The sequence below is a fragment of the Pteropus alecto genome, unplaced genomic scaffold, assembly GCF_000325575.1.
Source record: "Pteropus alecto unplaced genomic scaffold, ASM32557v1 scaffold7, whole genome shotgun sequence".
Taxonomy (NCBI): domain Eukaryota; kingdom Metazoa; phylum Chordata; class Mammalia; order Chiroptera; family Pteropodidae; genus Pteropus; species Pteropus alecto.
Window position 1 is genome coordinate 48,495,957 of NW_006494614.1, and position 26,642 is coordinate 48,522,598.

Sequence of the window (26,642 nt, forward strand, 5' to 3'; positions counted from 1 at the left end):
GTCACGTGACTCCCCTTCCCGGCTCCCTCGCCATTTTTAAAGCTCCAGGTTTAGCATAACGGAGCGACCTCCCCTACATCCTACTTCAGGGTCGTCACAGCAACCCTGTGAAAGAGGAAGCACAAGGAATAATAAATTCCTTTTTAGACAAAAATGGAAAGAGAGGCCTGAAACATGGAGGTTTTTTTTGCCTGAGGATGCACAGGAAGTACAGTCCGTACTGATCTAGTGGTCATCGTCTCCTAACTGGGCTCACAGCTCCTACCACTTGCGTACGCGTCGTCCCGCACGGCCTATTCATATCTCAACAGCCATGCTCCAGACAGTGTAGGTCCTGACACCGCCCTAGTGCGAGCCATGTTTGCCCATGCCTCAGGTGGACAGAGGAGCCCAAAGAGGTAATTAACTCTGAGTGAGGAGCTATATGTCTGTAAGGAGATAGGGCGCTGAATCAATCCACCAGATTTGGAACGCTTGCTTTTTTTCTTTGTTAGGCACTGAAAAGTAAGAGCAGTTAAAACCCTTTAAGTGATCCTAATAGTAACTAAACGTAACGTAACCGAGTGTTATGTGCCAGACACTGTTCTAGGCACTTAACACGTATTATTTCATCATTTCCTCTTTATAACAGCTGTATGAGAGTTATTGATGAGAGAGATCTACAGGAGAGACCTAGCAGAATTCAAGTCAGTCAGTCTCTCTAGGCGTCACTTTTCTTGCCTGTAAAATATAATCATACCTATGCTGTAGGACTCTTGTGGCTAGAGGATGGGAGGTATGGAGTAGTTTTATCTATATCTGAATAGTTAGAGGAACTTTTTAAATTGGGATTAGTTTGTTGGTGGTGAGACAAGGAGGGACACTGAGCAAAGAAAATATTAGGAAGTTGTTGCTATAGTATAAGATGAGAGAGTGACAGTATGGATGGAAATAGGGGTGAATTTTCAGAATCTAGAGATAGATTGAGAGAGAAAGGTGGCGGGGAAGGTGAAGATGAGGATGGATGAAGAATGGCAAGAAGTCAACTATTCCTAAATTTCCAGCCTAAGTGGTCTAGTGGATGCTGACTCATTTCTCCAAGGTGGAGAATTCAGGGGGAGAAGTATGCTTTGAAAGTAGCTGACAAATCAAATATGGGAAATGGCTAGTTTGAGGCTTCTCGTGAGATATCTATATGTGGTTAGCTATTTAGTAAAACAGCCAATACTTTGCTCAGAAACAGAACCCCCAAATAATCCAGGTAGAAAATTGGCTAAAACCTTTATAATTTAAGAGGATAACTGAAGTCAATACTACAGTTTTTTCTCACCCTTCTGTGTGGGGTCTTACTGATAATTTTGCTGTAAGACCAAGGGCCAAGGGGATGGATTGTGCAAAAAGAGCTACCAAAACAGGCCTCAGAATGCTTATCCCTAGAAAGGCCTACTGGTAAAATATTGGCCCTTCACTACATCCTGGGAACTTTGATTTCAAGAGGGTTCCTACCAACCTAATTGTTAAGAGTAGTTCATTGTTTCTAAATTGCTTGGGCAAACAATGTAGTTTATGCTAAACACCTACTTTCCTTCTGGGGGTCTGGAATTTTGGTATGTGCTAGGCAAGATGGTACCTGTGTCATCAGCTCCCAGTAAAACCCTGGCCACTGAGTTTCTAATGAGCTTCCCAGGTAGATAACATTTCACACATGTTGCCTTAACTCATTGCTGGGAGAGTTAAGTGCATTCTGTGTGACTCCACTGGGAAAAGACTCTTGGGAAGCCTGTGCCTGGTTATCTCTAGATTTTGCCCATTTGTCATTTCCCTTTGCTGATTTTGTTTTTTATCCTTTAGCTATGAAAAAATCATACCTGTGAATACAACTATATGCTGTGTCCTGTGAGTCTTCCTAAGGAATCACTGATGCTGGGGGTGGTCTTGGAGATATCACAAACAATGACCAAGTTGGATTTATCCCAGGAATGGAAGGTTGGTTCAACATATGAAAATTAACCAGTATAATACACCATATTAATACAATAAAGGAAGAAAAGCATGAGTCATTTCAGTGGATATAGAAAAAGCATTTGACAAAATCTATCTACCTTTCATGATTAAAAAATAAACCACTCGCAAACTAAAAAAATTAGGAGTGGAAGGGAACTTTCTCAACCTGATAAAGGACATGTGCGAAATACTGTCAGCTAACATCATACTGAACGGTAAGACTGCTTTCCTGCTAGGATCAGGAAAAAGACAAGGATGTCCACTCTCATAACTTCTATTCAACATTGTTTTGGAGGTTCTAGCCAGGCAATTAGGCAAGAAAAAGAAATGAAAGGAATCCAACTATATTTGCAGATGACTTCATCTTGTAGCTATAAAATACTAAGGAATCAACACACAAAACTATTAAAGCTAATATATGCGTTTAACAAGGTTGCAGAATAGAAAATCAACATAGACAAAAATCAGTTGTATTTTTAACATTTTTAATTGATATATAATACCATAACGAAATTTATAATCTTAAGCGTTTTCAACAGTATTGTTCAATGTTTTTAAGTACATTCTCATTGTTGTGTAACCATCACTGTTATCCACGTATAGTTTTCATCTTGCAAAACTAAAATTCTGTACCCATTAAATAATAACTGCTCATTCACCCCACCCCCAGTCCCTGGCAGAAGCACCATTTTGTTCTCTGCTTTATGAGTTTGACTAGATACTTCAAAAAGTGGAATCGTATAGTATTTGTCTTTTGTGACTGGCTTATTTCACATAGCATAATTTTCTCAAGGTTAATCCATGTTGTTGCATGTGTCAGAATTTCCTCCGTTTTCAAGGCTGAATAACATCCCATTGTATATTTTACTACACTTTGTTTATCCATTTATCCATCATTGGATTCTTGGGTTGCTTCTATCTTTTGGCTGTGGCGAATAGTGCTACCATAAACACAGGTATACAGATATCCCCTTAAAATCTTGCTTTAAATTGTTTTGGGTTTACACCCAGAATTGAAGTGGCTGACTCCTGTGGTAATTCTATTTTTAATTTTTTGAGGTACTACCATACTTTTTCCCTAGCGATTGCACCATTTTACATTCCCACTAACAGTGCACAAGGATCCCTATTTCTCATATCCTCAACACCACTTGTTTTTTCTTTAAAAGAAAAAAAAATAGTATCCATCCTAATAGGTGTGAGGTTAATCAAAATTTGATTTTGATTTCCCTAATAATTAGTATAGTATTTGTCTTGTTCAGTACCTTTTCATTAGCTTATTGGCCATTTGTATATCAGTGGAGAAATGTCCATTCAAGTCTTTTTGCCCATTTTAAAATCAGATTTTTTGTTGTTGTTGAGTTGTAGAAGTTCTTTATATATCGTAGAGATTAACCCCTAATCAGATATACAATTTTCAGATATTTTCTCCCATTCTACGGATTGCCTTTTCACTCTGTTTATTGTGCTTGATGCACAGAAGTTTTCCATTTTGAGGTAGTCAAATTTATTTCAATTTTTTCTTTCCTTGCCTATGCTTTCGGTGTTATATCTAAGGAATCATTGCCGAACCCAGTGTCATGAAGCTTTTCTTCTGTGTTTTCTTCTGAAGTTTTTATACTTTTAAGTCTTTCAGTTAGGTGTTTGATGGATTTAATTTTTGCATATGGTGTTATATAAGGGTCCGATGTCATTCATTTACATGTAGATACCTAGTTTTCCCAGGACCATTTGTTGAAAAGACATTATTCTCCCCATTGAATTTCCTTGGCATTCTTGTCAAAATCATTTGACCATATATGTGAGTGTTAATTTCTGGGCTCTATATTTTATCTCATTGATTCATATGATTGTCTTTATGCCACATGTATTTCTACTACACTGCTGTGATTATTGTAGCTTCGTAGTAAGTTTCGAAATCAAGAAGTGTTAGTCCTCCAACTTTGTTCTATTTCAAGTTTGTTTTGGCTAGTCAGGATCCCTTGAGATTCCATATGAATTTTTGGATTAATTTTCTTACTTCTTCAGAAAATCCATTTTAGGGTATAGTCTTGATATTTTAACAATATTGTCTTCAGGTCCATAAACATGAGATGTCTTTCCATTTATTTTCGCTAACACTTTGTATTTTTTCAGTGTACAGGTCTTTCAGATCTTTGGTTAAGTTTATTCCTAAGTAAAAAATCAGTTGTATTTCTATACACTAGCATGAACAACCTAAAAGTGAAATTAAGAAAAACAATTCCATTTATAATACCATCAAAATGAATAAAATACACAGGAATATATTTAACAAGAGAAAACTACTAACATTCTTGAAAAAATTAAGACTTAAAGGAAAAGACATCTCATGTTTATTAATTGGAAGACTTACTATTGTTAAGAAGCCAATAATCTCCCAAATGATCTGCACATTAAATGCAATCCCTTTCTCAATTTCAACTGCCTTTTTTTACAGAAATGACAAACCAAACTGAAAATTCATACGAAAATTCAAAGTACCCAGAATAGTCAAAGTATATTTTTTTTAAAGAGCCAAGTTAGAGGATTCACTTCTTCATTTCAAAACTTCCTACAAAGTTACAAGACTGTGTAGTACTGCCATTAGGATAGATGTATAGATCAGTGGAATTGAATTGAGAGTCCAGAAGTAAACCCAGACATTTCTGGTCAATTGAGTTTTAACAAGGATGCCAACATAATTCAACGGCAGAAAGAATAGTCTTTTCAATAAATGGCTCTGGCACAACTGTATAGCCACATGCAAAAGAATGAATTTGGGTCTCTAACTCACACCACATACAAAAATAACCCAGAATGGATCAAAGACCTAAACTTAAGAGTTAAACCTACAAAACTCTTTCTTGCAAAGAAACATAAAATAAATTTTTGTGACAATAAATTAGGCAATAGTTTCTTAGATATGATATCTAACGTGTGAGCAAAGAAAAAAACATTGGACATCATCAAAATTAAAAACCTTTGTGTGTCAAGAACACCATCAAGAAAGTAGAAAGATAACTTGCAAAATCAGAAAAAATACTTGCAAATCATGTTTTTGGTAAGGGGCTGCTATCCAGAATATATAAGGGACTCTTACACATCAACAATGAAAAACCAGATAACCCAATTAAAAATGGGCAATGGATTTTAATAGATGTTTCTGAAAAGAGGATAGATAAGTAGCCAAAAAGCACATGAAAAGATGGTCAACATGATTATCAGGAAAATGCAAATTAAAACCACAATGAAAAACCACTTCCTATCCACTAGGATGGTTGTAATAAAAAAGACTGACAGTAATAAGTGTTATTGAGGTAGAGAAATTGGAAACCTAATGTATTGGTATGGAAATGTAAAAAGATTTCGGATGCCATATAAAACAGTTCAGCAGTTCCTTAAAACATGAAACAGAGTCACCATATGATCTAGCAGTTCCATTTTCAGGTGTATACTGAAGAGAATTGAAAACAAAAACTTGTACACAATGTTTTTATTCATAATAGCCCAAGAGTGGAAACCATACAAATATCAGTCAACTGGTGAATGGATAAACAAGATGTGGTATGTACATATAGTGGAATATTATTCATCCATAAAAAGGAATGAAGTACAGATTCATGCTAAAACATGGATGCAATCATGAAAATGTGCCACATGAAAGAAGTCAGACATAAAAGGCACATGTGGTATGACTCTGTTTATGTGGACTGCCCACAGCAGGCAATCCTTACAGACAGAAAGTAGATTAATGATATCCAGGGGCCAGGGGGAATAGGGGAATAGTGAGTGACAGATAATAAAACGGGGTTTATTTGGGGGATGATGACAACCTTGTGAATATATTGAAGACCACTGAATTGTATATATACTTTAAAATGGTGAATTTTATGGTATGTGAATTATATCTCAATTTTAAAAACCAAGAAGAAAGTCTTTTAAATAAAATTTATAAATACTTTTATTTTGGAAACCATTGCATAAGTACGTCCAGATTATTAAAAGTGGCTGTGTCACAGGACAATCATCCTAAAGACTGCTTCCTAACCTATCACATGCCTTTTCTGGTTGTGGACTGTTGCCTTTCAGCCTTGCCTCTTTGGCACTGTCCTAATTCGCCTTACAACATCTCCCAGGAAAATTCCAGCCCTGCCTTCTAGATCAGTCTGAATCTAAAGCCAACTTTCCGATTTTTTAGCATTGAGCAAGTTTGCTTCTTTGTTGTCAGTAAGCCCTAGTTACCATCAAAATTCATGTTTGTTTGTTTTTTTAAAAGACTTGAAATACAGAAAATCTACTTTTATGGTTCAAACTAGAGTCAGCATAAGTTCTAATCAGATCCTATCATTAATCAAATTCTTCTTGGTTCCAAATGATAGAGTAAGAGCTATTCGATTTCATGAGTTCATGATGCAATTACTGGTATCCCACTAGGTAGCAATAATGCCAAAGAGAAAATAACATGGACATTTTAACAGAACGTGAAACAAGTGCAAGGAAGAGGGAAGGCCATCTCCTCTACTATAAGTTTCAGCTTTCTGTAATAGTTGTTCCTAATGATGGACTTTGAGTATGCTGCTGAGACGCATGCTGGTTTTCTAGAGCTTCTCTTAGGAATTGCTGATATTTCAATGAGAATTTTCAAATATAGTTCAACATTTCTATAGTCTATTTTAAAGACTTGAAATCAAGTGAAAGTTGAGAGGCAAATTGAATGGGAAACAGGATGACACTTCATTTTTCATGATAGAAAGAGCTTTTGTATAGCAAGGAGTGCGTACAGGGGTAGAGATCAGAGACAGATCATTGAGATGTGAAGACCCAGTGGAGGCAAGAGGGAAGGTAGCAGGTCACGGAGACAAGCAGAGGGGATGTGGCAAAAATGGAGACACCTTCTCCTTGGAGACAGGCAGGAGAAAGATGGATGCTTGAGAGTGGATAAAGTGGCTCTGAAATGAGCAAGAGGAACAATAATGAAGATGTAGGTGGCCTATAATGAACTAGAAGGTTCCTAGTTAACTTTTCATTTGAGATAAGACGATGTGCTAATGTTGCGAATATCATCACATCCCCTTAGAGTGTTCTCTTAGATTTTCATTTAGACTTTTAGGACCTCAAAGAGCTCATGAAAAGTCATTGAAGAATCAAAATGACACAAGCATTCATCTCACCCAGCATTTAACTTCACTATAATATTTTTATTATTTGTTATAATTCCACCCCCATCAAATGATCCAGTATAGTGCACCAAGTCTCAATTTTTTTTTTTTACAAGAGAAGCACTCTTCTGTATCCTCTGGTCTCATAATCTGAGATGTGGGCTCACAGCCATGTTCTGGACCCCACTCTCAGCCCCAGAAAAGACTCCTTTGAACTCTCTCAAGGCTGCCATAGCACTGTCACCTTTAGCCTCCAACACAGCATGTTACTTCTGCTTGACTGATTCTAAGTGAAAATTTCATATAAATCATTGAGAAGCATTATACCTGGTCATTTCTCGCCAGCATAGATCAGCTTTCATTCCATTAAGTGAAATTGATTCAAAAGTTCTTTACCTGAACAGTTAAGTGTTTTTAATCAGAATTGTAAATAGTGATCAACTCTGTTTGTTGGTAAAAAAAACTTTGCTATGAATCTTCCTGTATTCCAAGAGTAAGGAAAATTTATCAAATCAACATTTGTAGATGAGAATCATATTCAGGTTGGTAGCGCACCTTAAAGTCATCTAGTGTATCCTCTTCTCAAATGTGTTTATTATACTCCTGCAAATTAGCACTTCAGCCTAAACCCAAGTGTCCCCTATTGGTGAGAATCCACTCTCAAGTTATTAGAAACTAGTTTTTCTATAGGATAAACAGAAAGCTTTTGCCTTATGGGTTCTGCCTTCTGGGTCCAACTGTTTTCCCATAGGGTCACAAAGGACAAGTCCAAGGCCTCTTTAAGGTGTCAGTTCTCCAGAGGCTAAAGATAGAAATCAAGAGTATCTTTCTCACATCTATAATTCACCTAGTTGGCAAATAGCCTTAAAAATTATTTTGGGGAAACTTGATGTATTTGCAAATTTCTTTTCTAGATAGAAAGAGAACAATTCATCTATCCCTAGGGTGATAAAAAATTTCAACCTTCATTAACTGTTATAGAAAATTCTTAGTTTTCCATGTGCCCCAAAGTTTAAAATAAAACTGTTTGCAAACACATCATGCTAAATACATGAAATTATTTAAATTTTTTATTATGACATATATTAAGTGAAAGAAATGACATAAGTATTATAATAAAACATTTTGAAAGAAAAAGTTACACAATTAGGCTAATAGCTATAAAATAGCTTTAGGCCTAGCTTATAACATCAAGAGTTCTGATCAGACTGTAGTGAGACACTGAACATTTCATTAACAAAAATATTGGCACTAGCCACAACATATTCTGGTTGTCACAAGGAGTATTGTATTTAAACAACTATGCACTGCAATTCTAACACACTAGGTGTTCATACACTGCAGTTAACCCCCGAAGCTTTAAGCCACCAGGAATTCCCATATTTTCTATGCACAAAATTTACTTTGCGCATTATTGGAGTCACATTTCCAGTTTTCAGTTCTCGCCCCCACCCACCCCCCACACACATGCAGTACATTATATGTGGTAGGGAGCACTCTGGCTTCCCTTATTTGACTAACAGCATGTTCCTATTACCTCAACAGTCTCATGTTAACCTTGAAGCTTCTGCTTTAGCTCCTATCTCCTAGAAACAAAATAAAGCATTCTGAGAACCTATTCCAGGAATAATTTTTTTATGCATAGGAAAATAAAGCATTTCATATATCTGAAAATCCAAGAGGCATTCTGATCAAACACTCCCCTGAATCCCAGCTATTACTTTAAAATTGAAATGAAAATCTAACATATACCACTTACAAATTCTATCTGGAATTTGTATTTTTTGCCTGGAAATCCAAGATTCCCAGGCTTCACCTCTGAACAGATGAGGATAGCCAAGAAATTGACACCCCACATTAGCTGATGATAAAGGTGGCTTGGATAGAAATTATGACACACTTAGATGAATTTAATTCTTTACAAGAATACACTTTTGCTACAAAGGTGAGAAATTAGAATGGCAAAATTATATGGCATTTAAAGTCATGATAAAATGTGCTATGTAAGACTGCTAGAATCAGCAGCTCTACCAGTGGTCAAAATATTTTTTTATCAAATGAGGAAATTGGAATTTGAAGCTAATATCCTTTTCTACCATGTTTCCAGCAGACGAACATTCCTGTGGAATTAAGTCAATTTAATAATAAGAATCAAATTGAGCAATTCTGGTTTTTCCTTCTTTTACAGATTGAAAAGAAACCAAACGGTGCCCCACCCGCCCCTGATCCCAGCACAGGACACTCCCTTTCAGGATGTATACAAAACCTCCTGGCAGGTTTGGGCAAGTTACAACAATTCAGATACCATTATCAAGAAGCTATTTTCATAAGAGAACAAAACACCAGACCAACACTGAGAATACCCTAGTTAGGCATCACAAAAATCACGTAAAGAATATGCTGTTAACTGCCAAATTTGGGTTATTATAGCGGTTCCAAAGTTAAAAATCCATTTACACTAATATAAATTAGATCTGCGTTTGTGTAATTTTCATGCAATGATCTTAAAGCTTTGGAGACAAGGATTATTAGCCTAATTTCAAAGCTCGTCCATATAGCAGTATTGATATGCACCAACTCTGCTAAAGGGCAGGAGAATGAACGACCATGGCACGAATTTTTGAACAATTTTTGATTTAATTACATAATGCACCTGTAGATGTTTCTAGCATAAACACAATCGTAAAAATCTACATCCTATTTTGGGGTATTTTTCCACTTCCCATCCCTTAAAAGCTGTACAGTTATAAAAAATGTGACTCTCAAGCAAAATAAACTTTTTTTTTTTGCAACATACAAAATAAGTTAAACGATTCAGAAGGTCTTGAGCCATTACGTTTCCCAGTGACTGTGTTCTGGCCATCCATGGCATGACATGCAGCTCCTGGGCTATACCAGAACTCAATAAATACAGGTTAAACAAAACCCCAAACACTTAAAGTAGATTTCTTTAGAAACTGATGAAAGTTAAGAAAACATATAGTTAGGGTTAACAATACCATTCTTAACTTACATTATCCAGTGGCAAAATGAACAAGGCAGGTCACTCAGTCCTTAGTGCATTTTCTAGCTTGTACCGATTTGGCAAAACACACAAACGTAGTTCCTTTAAAAATGTTTTTTCTTATTCAAAATGTCTAAGGAGCTTAATTAATAAATCTCTATGCATTTATTAATTTGTTATGCCCTCTCATATAACTTATGCACAGGATAGAAATCTTAAAGCTATTAAAATAAAAACATCTTCATTAACTGAAATCACTACAATGTGCCAGAATTGGGATTGCAGCATTTCCCAGAGCAAAATGGTAGAAATATAAAATGAAAAAAAAATATTGAGCTTACATATGACCAAAATGAAGGGGGAAATCCACTAATGGAATCCTACTCTAATCATTTTCTGAGAGTTTATATGAATTAAAAAAGCATTGAGTGTACAATCAATCTAAAGTGGTTATATACCAAGCACACTACATTTTGGCTTTTAACAACTGTTGTTTGCTGGGGAATGACACTATATTCAATATATGTTACATAGTTACTTAGCAATTCTTGGCACTCAAAAAATGTTAAATGACAATTTAAGTTGGAGTGATATATTCTGAAAACAAATTAAGTGTACACATAACACAATAACCCAGCTTAAATACATTGATAGCAAAAGACCTTGTCTTCCAGGATTGGTATAAAAACAATGAAGAAAATCAGCAGTTAGCTTGCCACTTTCAAGACAGGTTTATAGGTACAAATCTGGGAATGGTGGAAAAAATAGGAATGGGTTTTATTCTAAGGAAGTTTAATAACAGATATTAAGCAGAGGACTAGGTAGATTACAGCAGATTTGCAGTTTGACATTCTCGTTTCTTGAGAGAACCAGGTATATTTTTAGAATGTCAAACCAAGAAGAGGAACTTCACTATTTTTCTCTAGACTTTCTGTAATTAAAATTTCTTTATTTCATATCAGTTACAGTTATTCGCCTTATTACTTGTCAATTAACCATTTCAGAGGATTTCCTCTAACATCTAAAGTATGTATACACACACATATGTGTGTATATGTATATTATATATATATATATATGTTCATTAAAAAAAAAGATTTATAGCCATGAGGCAACAACCATGAATCACGGACCTGTTCCACTGTGTTGGCGAAGGGCAGAGGGCAGAGTTCACAACTTTTTCTGTGTATTAAACTTGTAGATTCATTAGGCTCCTTTCAGATGTACAGTAGTACAAACTAGCAAATGGTTATCATTTTTCAACCCACAAACATAAGCTAAAAAGGCATTCCTTATGGCAAAGTCAATCCCACTTAAAAGTAGCTAACATTTTCCCACCATTTTATCGTTAAATAACAAGTCTACATGTTTCTTAATATATGTACTTTGCTCAAATGTATATAATGGGATGGTTTCCATCAACCGAAATATGAAAACTAGAACTTGTAATATTATTTTAAAAATCGTTTTTTCAACAACTTCTTTAGCATTTGAAGTCCTTGGAACTTTGGCAGTTCACATTTTTTAAAGAAGATTCTTTATTCTCTCTGTTCTCTGAATTTGCACCCTCGACCAACTGGAAAAAGATGTGTTAAGGAAACCTAACCTTAACATATCAGGTATAGTCTTCGAAATCTCTCTGCCATCATTCTCTAGTAATGTGTCAACAATGTAAAATGTTTTACACTAAACACTATTTCATCAGCACGCCTACAAAAACAAAACGTGTATTTTCAGTCTGAGTTTTTTCACATAACTTAATTCAAAGCTTCTGCTTTGTGAAAATTTGGCTCACTTTCAAACCTTTACAGAAATTGCAAACCAAATATTCTGAGTACTAAACTATAATCTCTCCTTAATACATTTGCTATATAGACTGTGGAGTTTTATATCAGGAGTCTGACTTGTATTTCAAAAAAGGGGGGTTAAAGTCTTAAAAGCTCTATAATACAGCAGCTATTGTGAACCAAAATCCATGGTTAGTACTCTAATAACAAGGATTCAAGATGTTCTAAACTCTAGATGAATTGCTGCTGTCCTATGCCCTGTCCCGTGCCTAATGACTGAAATATGTTCTTTGGATACAGGGCATTTACTTTTTCCTAATTTTATAAACTTAATCAAAGTATGTTCAGAGTTAATACTTTAGTGAACAGCCTCTTTCAAGAACTGAACCTAAACACCAAGTAGCAGAATTTTGAACTGTTTAACATTTAATCACCCATACTTAATCTGCATAGTAATAACTTATAAGTATCAGCTGTTTAGATTACACTCTTTGTAGATCAAATATAGTTAATTGGTTTAATCAGAATATAAGGTTAGAAGGGATACACTATCAAGTTCACAAACATTTAATTCAAGTTTGATAAATACCAGGCAGCAAAAGTGGCATCGTAACCCATGTCAGCGGGACACCTGCTAAGTGGAACTTCTTCACTATGATAAAAATTACCTTTTGCTCTCTGTAGCAGAAGACTAAAAAGAACTCCTTATTTCACATTAGGCATCCTGTAAAAGAAATAATCTACCCACTTAATACGTTTTATCACTTGCTTAACTGAAGAGTAAAACTAATAGATGGAGGCAGGAGCTGTTGTGTCCAGAGGTAGAGACAGGGTACATGGGAGTTTCGACATGGCAGTGGCTTTACCAGCTGCAGGACTAAAATGGTAGAGGAAGACTGGGGGCAGGATAGGCCACTTGCACATTCTAACCACTTACCTTGCACTAGTAGGAATCCTTCCATTGCCTGTCTGTTTTAGATAGTTCAAAAGGCTACCATTCATAACTTTCAAATAAATGAACCTAGCTAGAAAGGAGCTTGTAAATGAATGTGGCTCCTTGCATAGCCCTGCTCTCCTGTCTGTGAATGTAAGCCCTTCCCTCCCTTCCAGTGGAACATTGTCTCAAAATAAAAATCACAACTTGCTTGGAACCACATGCTATTTGGTGCATCCTATTTTTAGGCTGCTTTCATTATTTTATTTTTTATACAGATACATATACATTGCTAGAATCAAAGCAAAAATATTAATGGGCAGGTACTACAAAACTAAAATGAAACAAAACAAACAAAAGAACCAACACATGAAAAACAACAGCTATAAACTTTCAAGGCCAAAAAGATAAGATTTAAGGGCAACACCTGTTGAAGGAAAAGGAGTATAAAATTTCTAGAGAGGTATTTATAATGCAAGTCTAATGCCAGCTTTTTAATAATAAAAAAAAAGAAGTGCTTTACTATACACTGACTAGCACATATAATGCTTAATTTGGAAAGAAAATTTAATGAAGTTCCTTGGGCCAGCAGCAGATATGGTGTGTCCATTGCCGGCAACAGACACAACACTGGAACAGAAAAACCCAAATCCCAGGGCAAAAGTATTCACAGAAGTAATGGCTGAAGGTTTCAGAATTTGACAGGCAAGGTTTAATCACAAGTGCTACACTTTGTACAATGTTATTTATGGCTCTGCCTGAAATTTTACAGCTGTAACAGAAACTAAGACAAAGTTCATATTTTTAGTGTCAATTACATGTTAGATATTTAGTTACAAACCCCTTTTTCTTGAAACAAAGGGCTTAGCTTTTTTAAGTGTTGAGATGTTTGAAATGGATGTCATGCCTATTAAGTACATTGGTGGTTCTCAATCAACGGTATGTTGGTTGTGTGACTATTAATGAATTTTAATATAAGTCTAATGGCCAAAGGCCGAAACTACATTCAAACCCTGCTAATATATCCAGGCAGATAGGAAATTCCAACACACACACACACACACGCTTACATACACACATATACACACACATACATGCTAAAACTCAAACTAAAAACCTCCCAAAGGAACTGCTTTGTTTGTAGACTTCAATTTGAAGTAGATACTAAGGGCAAGAATAGACCAGTTAAAATTCACCTGAAAATCCTTTCCCCTTCTTCAAATGTGCTAAAATACCGCTGTCAGCTTAGCATCTCTTCATGTATGTTATGTATAAATGTATTTCTTTCAAAATGATATTTCATAGATTTAAATATCGAGTGGCCAGAAGACAAGAGTGATACCATCCGCAAAGTCTACAGTCCACTCGGGCCTTAAGACAGACCACATTCATTTCACTAATAACTCTCCATGATAGTATATTAGAGGCCACTTCATCACCACTGCAGAAAGCTGTTTTAGAAAATTTGTTGCTAGCACAGTCTGGTTGTCAAAGCTTCATTATACATTTTACTGTACAAATGCTTTTCAGATGATTTTTTTTTTTTAAACAAGAATCTCCGCTATAACAGAAACTTAAAAGTTTTTTTACGATGGTACTTTCTTGGTCTCTTCTTTATTAATGTGGTTATCTCCAATAGTAAACAAGTTGATTTCATGAATGCTGTTACTAAATGACTTATGTATGATGTTATCTACAATTCTCAAACTGCAACGATACAGACTTGAACTTTTAAACAGTCTGTTAACCATCATCTATGCCATGAATGTTTAAATATAATATATATTTAATATGAAAAAGCTAAAGCACAAGTGCTTTCTCCCACCCCTAATTCTGTTTTGGGCCCTCGCAGATTCGGAATGCATTCTTAACCACCCTTTTTCACAAAGTCAGGAGAGCTCAGGAAATATAAAGTCAAAAATATACAAATCTTTGTTGTTGTTATAATAAGATTTTTTTTTCCATGAATGAAATTACCAAGGACCATGAGCTTGGAAAAAGAAAACCAAAAGGAATTTACAGCAATTATTTATCTTCAGAGTTCAAAACTGGTCACTTCACAGAAAGACTTCAGGGTTCGTTGAAATTTTTCTTCTAAAAAGTCATTCTGTAGTGGAGTTTTCTAGGAAAAATAAAACAGCTTTTAATAACTGGCCCGCTGGTGTGAGAGCTACCGTGGAATAAATTAGCACAAAAAATGGAAAAAAGTCTTATAACTGTTCACTGTTACAGACATAATCAACAAGGTCAGTCACTCTCAAAAGCTCATCTTCCTCCTCTTCTGGTGCCCCTGCATCCTGCCCACCACTTGTCCCATTGGGGGCCAAGCTTGCACCGGCTGTACTGTTGTCCTTGGGGGTCTGAGGCTTCTCAGTTGGCTTGCCAATCAAGTTTTCAATGGCTTTGCCAGGACTCTGTCCATTAGTGGAAGGTAAGTCCACTAAGCTATAGTCCAATGGGCTCCCCACTTTGCCTACATTTTCAAAGTCCTCTTCCTCATCACTGTCTATCCGATAGGGTTTCTTGGAGCTCTCTTGTTCTGAGGGGAGGACCCTGGGCTGGCTGTCATGGGCAGCCTGATCTGCATCTCCATGAACATTGTCACAACTCTCCTCCTCGTCTGTCTCGATCCGGTGTAGCCGTTTTCGGGATGGTTTGCCTTCCTCTTCCTCCTCCTCATCTGCTTCTGAATACTCATCTGTGCTTCGACCCCGCTTTCGAACTGACCGCTTTGATTCTTTAGCTAGCTCATCATCTTCAGAGTTCTTGGACATATAGCTCTCTGGAATAAACAGTACATTTAAGCCAATGGCACAGTTAACCATAAACAAATTTAAGTAATTCCCCCTTTTCTTTCCCATATTCACCGCACGTCCTGCTTTCAGACTTGCTTGTACATAAATGTTTCCCTTCAATAACTGGCCTCATTTCTCTCTCCTCTCAGTCCCACAACAACGCCTAATATGATTCATGGTACACCTATGATTTTAGGAAAGAGCAGAATCAGATTTCTTGGAGAAATCATGCCAAATTGGATATCGAAAACACTGCACTCTCATCCCATGTTATTAAACGTCCTTGGTAGTCTTTAAATGTCTTCTCTTCTTTCTCTGTACCTCGCCTAGTCTCATGACTTGGCATAACATCTATATGCCGATGACTTTCACATTTGTTTTAAGCAACCCTTCAATTCCAGACTCATGTATCAAACTGCCTACTCAACATTTATGCTTGGATTTCTGAAGAGACATCTCAAACCTAATATGTCTATCACTGAGCTGCTAAACGTCTTCCTCAGACCTGTGTGATTCTGGGCTCCAGCATCCTAGTTACTGGCAACGCTATTCTTCCAATCACTCAGTCATCCTTGATGCCTTTCTCCCACCTACCCTAACAGTAAATTCTTTGGATTTATCTTCAAAATATATCTATACTTTGGCCTTTTTTCACCCCTTTACTGATACTGCCCTAGTCTTACCCACCATTATCTCTCACCTGGCCTATTTCAATGGCCTCCCAACTGGTCTCCTAGATTCTGCCCTTGTTCTCTTCAATTTATGCACAACCCACCTACCATAACAAATGAAGACATAAGTCAGATCATATCGCTCGTTTGCTCAATATCCTCCAATTATTTCTCATCTTAAAAGAAAATCCAAAGTCTATACAATGGCCAACAGCACTATCCAGTGTGGTAGCCAGCAATCACATGTGGCTATTTTCAATTTAAATTCATTAAAATTAGGTAAAAATTAAAATTTCAGTTCCTCAGTTATACTAGCCAGATTTCAAGTGCTCAACAGTTACCTGAGACTACTGGCTACTATTCTGAACAGCACAGATACAGAAAATTTCTATCACTGCAGTAGTTCAACTAGATAGCACTGCTCCTCCTCAGGGGTTGGCAAATTATTTTTGTAAAGGGAGGTCCCAATAGTCTCTATTACAACTACTTAACTTTGTAGGAAAACAGTACGGACTGTATGTAAACAAATCAGTGTGGCTGTTGCAATATAACTTGATTTATAACACCTTTATTTACACAAACAGGTGGGCTGTAGTTCGATGACTATTGCTCTACATGATCTGGTCCCTGTTGATCTCTCTGCTTCATCTCATACTATTCTTCCTTTCACTCATTCTCCTCCAACCACCCTGGCCTCCCTTCTGTTCCTGTTCCCGAAACATGCCAGGCACAAACTTTCCTCAAGACCTTCACATTCGTTGTTCTATCTATCTGTATATACAATTCTTTTAGATAACTGCATGACATACACCCAACATTTCTTTCAGGTCTTTACTCAAATGTTGTCTTTTTAGTAAGGAATTGCTGTAGTACCTTATCTGAAATTCCAACTACTCTCCTAACCTTCCTTTCTCCTTTATTTTTCTCCACCGAATATATCATATATTCTATTTATTTACCTTGTTTATTGTTTCTCTCCCTACAACTAAAAGAAAGAGTTGCATAAGGGAGTTATATCTTTTTGGCTTTGTTCACTAGTCTATTCCCAGTGCCTAGAACAGGGAATAGTTCAATAAGTGTTTGTTTTTAATAACTGAATTAATGAGTTTGTTTGTCTTTAATGACACATGACACACACTCAACCAGATGTTCAACTCCCTTCTTTAGCCTCCCATACCCAAACATTTCTTTTCCCTTTTTCTCCTGGCATGGGCTCAAACTTAATTTGATAAAGATCTATGGAAGCAAACAGTCTTCAAAACAAATCATTAACAATAAAAAATTCACTATAGAAAAAAAGAAATGAAAGAAGGTGAGGATGAGTCATTTAAAATGAACTTAGGAAGAACTCCAGAACAACTACAAAGACTAAATGGATATCACAAATTCACATTTTAGAGATTTTTCTAAACTTCTGGTACGTGGCACAATTTTAAGAAATGAAACAGTTACCGACTGAAGCTCACTGTCAAGGTAGAGAGGAACAGTAGGTATTTTGGTTTGGAACTGTTCAGCTATTCAGGGCATCAAATCATGGGAGGTTATTTCAAAATGAGGTTCATAAATAATATGGGAGCAGAAGAAATCTTGCTCAGATCACAATTTTCTGAGATGATTCTAGTTTCAACGAAGAATTTAATTATTATTATGGAGACCTTAAAAATTTGATATCAAGTATCATTTATTTAAACTATAAATTGTGACCAGGCATAAAATAATGAGTTTTGTCTCAAAGATATTACTGCTTAAATTTCTTAGAAATGGTACAGGATCATAATCCTGAGTTCACTTTATAACTTCTATTTCTAACTTGTCCAAACTTCTGAGATCTGTTCCGTACCTTCACTCTCTGAGCTGGAAAGCCTGCGCTTGTGAACTCGTCTGATTTCTTTACCACGTCGTATACTCTTCTGAGAACCATCACTTTCTGAATCTTCTTTGTAGTTAATTTGTCTTTTCTGGTTCCTCCTTGACCGCCTTCGCCGAGTTTCTACATAATCATCACTGAAATCATCGCTAAAATCACTTTCTGAAAAATAAAAAGGGGAGAAAAGGTCACGTACAAACTTTATGTCAATTAAATAGAAATGCAGTTAGCTTAGGTTATCAAAATATAAAGCTACTAAGCAGAGTTCAGTCATAATTTTTAAACAAATAATAACTTTAAGTCTCTTTTCTTTTTAATATGAATAAATCTGTGGGGCTCTTATGCCAAACCTCGTAAATGTATTTTTTTGGCAGTCAATCCTCAAAATGAAAAGATGTCCTATACAGTCCTTATCTCATTCAACCTAGAGCTACCCAGTCAGCTGCACGGCCACCACAACTATTCTTCCTGATGGATGGTTACTATTCTGCCTCATGATAATAAGCTGTTTCTATGTATGTAGCTGTATGGCTAGTCATAACTTTACAATGTACCAGTTAAGCTCTCTAACCACAGAAAATTGATGAGCCTGATTTCTAACACGTACAGAATTAGAGTTCTATTTTTGGCTTTTTTTCACATGGAATTAAAATCTGCTAAATATAGCACACAGGACAACTCAAACTCTCAAAGCATTGCTAAATAGCACTGTTCTTGTCATCTCTGATCAATAAATCAGAATCAGACTATGGCACTGTGTGACAGCAATTTTTCAGGAGTGCTAACAAATTCTACTTAATTATCATATCCAGCCTTGTTTTCTAATGGACTTCAAACATTTCAAAATGGCTAGCCAATAGTTTACAGTGGTTCTCAATTGGCCAAATTTGGGATAAATTGAGCCTCTATAGTTATGGTAACATATTCATTGACTAAAATAAGAACCCACGCATATATACTAATGTAAAGAAATAAATATATATGGGAGAAGGGAAAATTCTTACATAACACAACTAATAAATATAAAAGGAACGATGGAGCTAGAAAATCATAACACAATGAATGCTAAAACGAATGGGTGCAACATCTGATAAGAAACAGGATATTTATAGTTTCAAAATACCTTCCTACAAATTACCTTTCAAGTACAAAGGGAAAAATAATAAAGAGATATGGAGGACATACATTAGCTCTGTGATGTTCCTGCCAAAATTGAGGGACATTTTACAAAATAACTAGTGTATAATCTTCGAAAACATCAAGGCCAATAAAGACAAAGTTTGAAGAATATTCCAGATTAAAGGAGACTGAAGGGACATGAATAAATGCAACATATATTCCTGGACTGGATCCTAGACTAGGAAAAAAAAATTGAAATAAAGAACAATATTGGGATACCTGATGAAATTTGAACGTATACTACTGACTAGATAATATTATTATATCAATATTAAAATTTCTGATTTTGATCATTATACTGTGGGTATATAAGAAAATATTATTGTTCTTAGGAAATAATCACTGACAAAGGGGCATGATGTCTCCACTTACAAAAAGTCCACGAGCCTGGCCAGAGTCTGGGATATAATATTCTTGTTTGAGGATAGCTACCTATCTGTCAGTTCCATAAAGCATTAATGTTATTTTAGCTGCTGTGCCTCCATTATTCAGTTAATAGGGATAAGCATAAATAACATCAACCACGGCTAATTTATAAAAACTAATGAATCACTAATAGTGATCTAAATGTTAGAACTGGTGATCCTTCTCTCTCCAGTAGCTAGACATCTGAGAAAAATGTTCTCAGCTTATTGACAATGATTCCCAAGGAACACTATGAAGATAAAGTCTAGACATGTAAACATTTGGCAACAGGAGGATTCATCGCAATCTTAAATGAATTTAGTATGAAGTTAACCCAACCATCTGTATGTATTTTCTTAGATGTGATTTCAGTGAAAAATTTAGCTACTAGTGAGTCATAATAATACAACTTAAAGTTTTATCAGAAAGCTCATATCCAAATTAAATGGAATTTTAAAATTCTTAGCTCCAGAGTGCACAAAAATTTATCGAGTTGGTGTGACATGGATACAAATTATTTTTACCAGAATCTCTACTATTCTCCTCAGATTCCTCTTCTTCATCATCATCAGAATACTTTTTCTTTGGGGTTTTTCTCCGCAAACGCCTGCTTTGCCTCATTGGCCGGGAAGGATGTCGCCTTAGCCTTCGGCTACAGAAATCAGTGTCGCTGTCATCATTAGATGGTGGGTCTTCTTCACTTTCATCTGGGTTTTCATCAGATACAACAAACTCATCTTGAGATCTATCCAAGAGAAACCAGATGAATCGAAATGGTATAGTTAAAACTGTGAACCCAGTTCTGAGATTTCTGAGTTTAAATTCTAACAAGTCCAATAATTCATATTTGACTGGGAACCCTTCATGGACATGTTGGCAGAAGGTGGCACAGAGGTACACAACAAATGAATGCTCAATTGCAGTTAATGAAATTTAAATACAATTTTGAATATTAAACAAACCACCATAAACCTACTTTGTTTTAATCTCAAAAGAACCAACACTGGCATTCTTGAATCTGTTTTAAAGATCCTGAAAATAAAGAGATCATCTATGTGCACAATGAACAAAAGCTCCATCACAGCACGGCAGTTTCTCTGCTAGCCCTAGTTAAACTTGTATCCAGGGGCTGGGATTGACAGGCAGACCACGCACCCATCACTGATCTTGAATTCGTCCTCACTCTCTTCTTCATCTAGGTTGCTGTCACTGTCCAGATCATTTAGTCGCCGTCGTTTCTTCCGACGAGCAGCAGCTGCCCTCTGGGGTCGTTTATTTTCTTTTCTTTCTTCGTCCAAAATAGTAGAGATGTCTTTCCCACGGTGACCTGTGATGGTGGAGATATCTTTTCCTCGGCCAACTCCTGAATTCAGGGGCAGAGAGATGAGAGAAAGACAGAGAGAGGATGAGAAAGATAACCTTATGTTTACTAAGAGCTTCCCTTTAATATCTAGAGACTGTCCTTATTTGTGCATAGCAGCTCTTCACTTGATTTTCTTCCTACAAATATGCAGTTTTCTCACAACTTCAGCTGAGTTTTGCATTCGTTTATCCTAACAAATAGAAGTTCACCATGTAGAGAACATCTTTTTTTTTTTTACATTCTGATGTAATTCATATTCAATAATATTCACCCCTTTAAAGTGTGTAATTCAGAGATTTTTAGTAGAGTCACAGAGCTGTGCAACCATCACCAGTAATTCCAGAACATTTCCATTACTCCAAAAAGAAACCTCATATCTATTAGCAGTCACTCAAGAATTTCTTCTTGAAAGCTGTCTTTGGACATGGCTTTAGAAAGAGGCCAATCCATTAAAAAAAAACAACTACTGTGTTTGCAGGATAGAAAAAGTTAGAATTAAGCAGCCAAGATGTAAATAAGGTACATGTCTCTGGAAAAGCTAGTGACTTCTTCAGTTCCACTATAAACAGACTACTTATTTTTAATCACTTCCAGAGTTTTCATTATCACTAACTGGAAACCATGATGCCCCACACTGGAGCACTGGCAATTCACTACATAGCTCTTTAATTAAATTACCTTCAAATTCTTCTATTTTAATGTCACCTTTTAAAGACTATGAAATCCATACTGAGTTTTAAAAGGTTAATTTAAAAAAATCATTTAGAGTCTGATCATCTATAAATACAGACAATAGGAAAGGTTCACTGGGTTTTCCACTGGAAGCAGAAGTAGTAAAATTTTAATCTATGGAGGAACATTTGCATATTATATCAGGTCATAAAACAAAACTACTTTAAAAATAATTCGTAAGATCAGAGTCTACACACTGACACTGTGTCCAGAGATTATTCTGACACTCAGACAGTTAACATCGGTAGTGATCATGATACACACTAGAAAGGAAAAAAGTGCTCACTGCTCTCACTGCTCTCATTGGGGCATTTCAGTTAATTTACTGGCCAAGTTATATGAACAAGAGAGAATGACACATACCTCCTCCATCAGCCTCTTTGATATCATCTTCTATAGCTTCATCAATTGCTTCATCAAACTCATCAAATCTAAAATATATACAACAATCACATTACAACCTGTCCTACGTATGGGTTAGGAGGATCGCCTGTGAAGTGTTAGAGGCCCAAATATGAAACTGCGCTCTGCCACTTCGGGACTGTGTGACTTGGACTACATTCCCTTGCTCCTGTTAGAATCAATTTCTTTTGCAAAATAAGGTTTTGCAAATTAGTGTCTAATATATAAATTGTTGTTTTTCATTTCCAAAGACCATCTATACCAAGTGTTAGCAAATATTTCTGTAAAAAGTCAGATAGCAAATATTCTAGGCTATGTAGACAATAGTCTCTGTTGTAACTACTCAAATATGTCCTGCAATACGAAGGCAGCCATAGATAATATAAGTGAATGACTGTGGCTGTGTTCCAAAATAACTTTATTTATGGATACTGTGATTTAAATTTATTATAATTTTCATAGTATTTTCTTCTTTTCGTTCTTTTTTTTCAATCATTTATAAATGTAAAAACCACTCCCTGCATCCATTCACTGGAAGTGAGCTAGATTTGGCCCATTGGCCATAGTTTGCCAACCCCCAATTATACAAGTCACATAGATTGAAAGTTGAACAAAATTAGTGTTCCAGAAATAATATTAAGTGTGATTGAAGATATTATTAAAATTTATAATACAGATGGTCAGAATTTTAGAACTAGGTAAATGTACTTTATCTCACAAAGGCTGTTTCCTCTGACTTAAAGAAAAGGACCAAGACTAGGTAATTCCTAAGATTTCATCACATAGAAAACTCTTTTTACTTTAGAGCTGAGGTAACCAAAAGGATAAAGTGATTTACCTAAAACTATGCTAAATATGGTAATTACTAGCACCATGAGCCTTCTTTATATTTAATTAATTAAAATGAAAACTTCTGTTCCTCACCAGCCTATTTCAAGTGTTCAACAGCCACATATGGCTACTGGCTACTATACTGGAGAGCGAATAAACAGAACATTTCCATAACCATAGTCAATTCTACTAGACAGTGTTAAAATCACACAGCAGATTATTAACAGAGTTAAGACTAACAACCAAATATTTTGCCTTCTGAGTTAAGAAAATCATTACAGCTATGGATTTCCTCTCTAGGAAAATATACATACCAACACAAACATAAATATTATACATAATTTCAGAGGATTCATGAGTTTCAGGTTAAGAACTCTTCAACAGTATAATTTTTATTGGCTATGTAGTGTCTTATCTTACAGTGTACCATAATTTAGTTCAAACGGTTTAACTTTTCATTTTTTTACCACTATAAACAATGCTATGAAAAAAATTCTTGTTGTTGTAGCTTAAGCTTTTCCTTAAGATAAATTCCGAGAAAATAAAAATCTGTGCATCCATTCATTAGGCTAGGATAACAGATACAGATAAAGCCAGATGCAAAGTTAACAGAAACCACATTTCTCCCAAGGACATGATGCAGCTGCAATGTGGCATAAGAACCTATTTCTTTGTGCGACTACTACTACTTTCTTACTGAGAAACTTAGTTTTCTAAAATCAGAGACCATCAGAACCTTCAGACATATGAAATTACATCAGTAAGAATGAAACATCCCACTCTTGCCTGGAGGATCTAAGTCATGTTTAACACATAAAACCAGCCTTGATTTACATCCCAGATGCAGAGCTTTGGATAAAGGGCAGAACACAACACCCCACACATCTACTTTCATTTCACTGTTTTGAGGGATGCAGGACCCTGTGTCTACTATGCAGTTTAGATCTGATACTGACCCTTTACTGAGCCCTGCTTATCAGCTTTGAGCCTTATTCTTCATAAGTATTAATTAAATTTCATCTATATTCTAACCTTTATCTGTATCTTATCATAACTCTATCTTTTCCTTTGTTTGCTATGAGATTTTGTTGAACTATAGGTTTGTTCCTGGTATTCTTGCTACAAATAAAATTGTTGGCTTAAAGGGTATACAAATTCTTCTTCAAAGGTTGTAGGAATTTATAGTACTGCCATGAAGTAAAGTTTACCAATAAGATTTTTTTTTCTAATTTTCTAAACAAAATTAGTAAGGCCAAATATTATTTGCATGTTCACTGGTCACTTTTACTTTTTCTTTTCCAAGTACAGGTTTATGTTCTTTGCCCATTTTATCAGCCAGTGTGTTCATCTTTTTTTATTGATCTCTAAGAGCTTTTTATGTATTAAAGATTTTAACCACTTTGTCATATGTTGTAATTATTTTTATATAAAGTGCATTTCTCTTTAACCTTTACTTTTTTAAGTTTAGAGAAAGTAAAACTGACATCTTACCCTGTTACCATTATGAATATGTGCCCATCACATCTCCAGTCAGCCCTCATCCCAAATAAACAAAACAAAAAAAGTCGCCCTGTCTAGTCTAGACTCCAAAATAAATGAAACCTTAATTTTCCTTAAGTAATTGATTTCCTAACAAATGCCTTTTCCTAGACTTCAGCAATGTTAATGTCTGAAGGTACGCAACAACCTTCACAGACATTATCTGAAAAAACTATTGTATTTCCGCCATGAAAAAACCTATAGTCACTGTAATTTTTAAAATTCATAAGCCATTCCTTTTGAATTCTAACTCCTTTGACAAACTTCTTTGTCAAACATTTTCTTTTGTAAGTGCTTTGTCTGAGTCTTTCTTAATTTTTATGTAATCAAATATCCTTTCCATTATTGTTTGGTGTTATGCTTTAAAAGTTGCTCCTTATACTAAAATTATATGCTTTCTTTCTTAAATCTTTCTGAGAACTAGGTAGGGTATAAATAAATGAATCACACAATACATTTTATGCTAAAAAACAAAGTTTATCGAAGATTCCTATATTACTGTTATATAATTTTAGAACTGAAGGGGTCATCTGGGTTAATCATCCAGCATAGGCATGGCAACTAAGACCCATTCAAAAACATGGACCACTCAAAGACAACTGGCTAGTAAGTGACAGGATGAGGACAATTATCTTAAGTCTTCTGACCCCTCATCTATCTAATGCCCTCTCTACTCAACTTTGATGTCATACTCTCTGTTATGAGCAATAAGAAGCTGATAAAACAATTATTAAGTGATAGTAGTGATAAAATTTTTTTTGGGGGGGGGTCCTTATTTTGCGTTGATATTTTATTAAGCACTTTATATCTTATACTCACAACAGTCCCATTGCACTCCATGTACAAAGTAAATTCTAGGTGGATTTGGAGTTTAAATATGAGTAAAATTAAAAACAAACAGAGAAAGCATATGAAGGACTATTAAATTAATCTCAAGTAAATTTCTTGAAAAGGCATAAGCAGCAGAAATAAAGAAAAAGTGATGAGACATATGAATGCCTAATAAACACATGAAAAGGTACTCAAGATAACCAAACATCAGGAAAATACAAAAAAAAAACAAAAACAAAAAAACCCAAAAACGGCAACAAAACCACACATATACAAGCCAACAAGTGTTGGTGAGGATGTGGAGACCCTGGAAACCGTGTATACTACCAGTAAGAATACAAAATGGTGCAGTTGCCATGGAAAACAGCATGACGTTCCTCGAAAACAACAACAACAACAAAAAAAACAAAAAAAGAACTACCACATGATCCTGCAATTTCACTTCTGGGTATATATCCAAGATTAAATGCTAATAAAACAAATCTCTGCTTCCATTAACAAACACAATTACATCAGGATTGATAGATAATACAGTTCTGCTATAAGACTTGTTCTGAAAATATAAATTTGTTCCAATATGACTGATATATTATGAAACAATTTAATCATAACATGTATTTCATACTTGCTTATAAGTAATTTCATTTGTGAGAAACACTAGGTAAACAGAAAACTTCACCGAGCTGCACAGGAATACATAAAACGTACACACCTTGAACATCTACCAGTTACCTCAGCTCATTATCTGTGTTATAAAGCTATAACCATCTGCATCTGGTGTTACAACTTCCTGGCTGATTTCAAACAACTGTCTTTCTACCACCACACAATAATTTACAAATTGCGGTCCTACCCACAGATAAACTTTAGGGCTTTTATCAACATAAAATGTCACCTTTATTGTAGTATTTATGTTATTTCTTAACCATTTAACATGTGTCAAATGATACCATTTTTATTAGAGTCCTAACTTTTTTTTAATGTGTCACTAATGAAATTTTTGAGTGTATGGCCATATATCCCATAATCCCTATGGTTTTTATTGTGTGGTTTTGCATAGGATGGCGATTTTTAGGAATGCATGTTATAGCAGAACTGACTTTACACTTGTACTTTCCATCAGGTTTTGACTTCATTAGTTATAATGATTTTATGGTACT

The 26,642-nt window shown here is 35.5% G+C and overlaps 1 protein-coding gene and 1 long non-coding RNA gene across 2 annotated transcripts in view; one reads left to right on the forward strand and one right to left on the reverse strand.

The window, feature by feature from the left end:
• Positions 1 to 25: 25 nt before the first annotated feature.
• LOC107196767 lies at positions 26 to 9,835 on the forward strand. Its single transcript, XR_001518207.2, has 3 exons — positions 26 to 398; positions 1,831 to 1,965; positions 9,331 to 9,835. It is a non-coding gene; the product is annotated as an uncharacterized LOC107196767 (long non-coding RNA).
• Positions 9,836 to 12,339: 2,504 nt separating this feature from the next.
• Positions 12,340 to 26,642, reverse strand: part of RSF1 (remodeling and spacing factor 1) — a 108,955-nt gene continuing 94,652 nt past the window's right edge. Inside the window, exons 13-17 of the mRNA XM_025042555.1 lie at positions 22,243 to 22,310; positions 20,940 to 21,147; positions 20,309 to 20,529; positions 18,174 to 18,362; positions 12,340 to 15,649 (exon numbers count right to left, since the gene is read on the reverse strand). Coding sequence (XP_024898323.1) covers positions 15,078 to 15,649; positions 18,174 to 18,362; positions 20,309 to 20,529; positions 20,940 to 21,147; positions 22,243 to 22,310 — 1,258 coding nt within the window. The 3' untranslated portion in view covers positions 12,340 to 15,077. The remainder of the gene's footprint in view (positions 15,650 to 18,173; positions 18,363 to 20,308; positions 20,530 to 20,939; positions 21,148 to 22,242; positions 22,311 to 26,642) is intronic.